Source organism: Plectropomus leopardus, unplaced genomic scaffold (genome assembly GCF_008729295.1).
Source record: "Plectropomus leopardus isolate mb unplaced genomic scaffold, YSFRI_Pleo_2.0 unplaced_scaffold83284, whole genome shotgun sequence".
NCBI lineage: Eukaryota > Metazoa > Chordata > Actinopteri > Perciformes > Serranidae > Plectropomus > Plectropomus leopardus.
The window spans coordinates 1-857 of record NW_024691781.1 but is presented as its reverse complement, the minus strand read 5'-3'; the positions used below and the strand labels follow the sequence as shown (position 1 = coordinate 857).

Sequence of the window (857 nt, the reverse complement as noted above, 5' to 3'; positions counted from 1 at the left end):
ATTAACAATAATCAATAACAGGTCTGTAACAATAATCAATAACAGATCAATAACTAATCAATAACAGATCAACAAGAATCAATATTAGACAGATCAATAACAATCAATGGAAAATAATCCATACAGGTCATCACTGGACAAACAGTTTATGTGCAGAGATGATCTGTGCTGCACAGATGCATTGTGGGAGGTGTAGTCTATCTGGCACTGATAGAGGGACTCACAGGTGCATTGTGGGAGCTGCAGTCTATCTGGCAGCGATGGCCTGCAGGCTGCTGGTCCTCTTCATGATGTTGGGGACAAACTGGAGTCCTGACGCTCTCTCTATGGTTTCTATGGGAACCAGGAAACGCTCAAGAGGAATCTTCTCATCGATTGGTTCGTTTGGTAAAACGTACGACCGAAGCTCCACCCCTCTGCCGTCCACCTGCTCCAAGATCAACACCTGAGGACACACAGGACAGGTGCACTAATCAGACGCCAGGTCAGCACCTTCATCACCATCATCATCACCGTCGTCATCAGACAGGTGGACTCACCTTGAAGAAGTGCGTTGGCACGGCGACGTGGTTTCGTCCTAACACTTGGTATCTAACATAGAGTTTCCCATCAGCCTCCTGCCTGGAACACACACCTGATGTCATTCTGTAGCCCCGCCCACTCAGCACTCAGACACCACAGAAGAAGAATCAAAGCGTTACCTGGGCAGGTAGAGCGGCCCTGTGCACACGTACACGTTCATGAACGACTTGGTCAGAGAGCGGCACAGTTTCTCCAGATTGTTCCAGGCGTTTTGGTTCAGGTGAGGGTTCTCCACACAAAGAACACAGAACATTAATACATCTAAAGGTTCTCCA

At 47.7% G+C, this 857-nt stretch overlaps 1 protein-coding gene across 1 annotated transcript; it reads right to left on the bottom strand.

The window, feature by feature from the left end:
• Positions 1 to 24: 24 nt before the first annotated feature.
• Positions 25 to 839, bottom strand: LOC121940311 (endonuclease G, mitochondrial-like). Its single transcript, XM_042483106.1, is given in 4 exon segments — positions 25 to 251; positions 254 to 445; positions 540 to 621; positions 702 to 839. Coding segments are annotated over 4 exon segments (462 nt in total). The 5' UTR covers positions 836 to 839; the 3' UTR covers positions 25 to 197.
• Between the last annotated feature and the right edge of the window lie 18 nt (positions 840 to 857).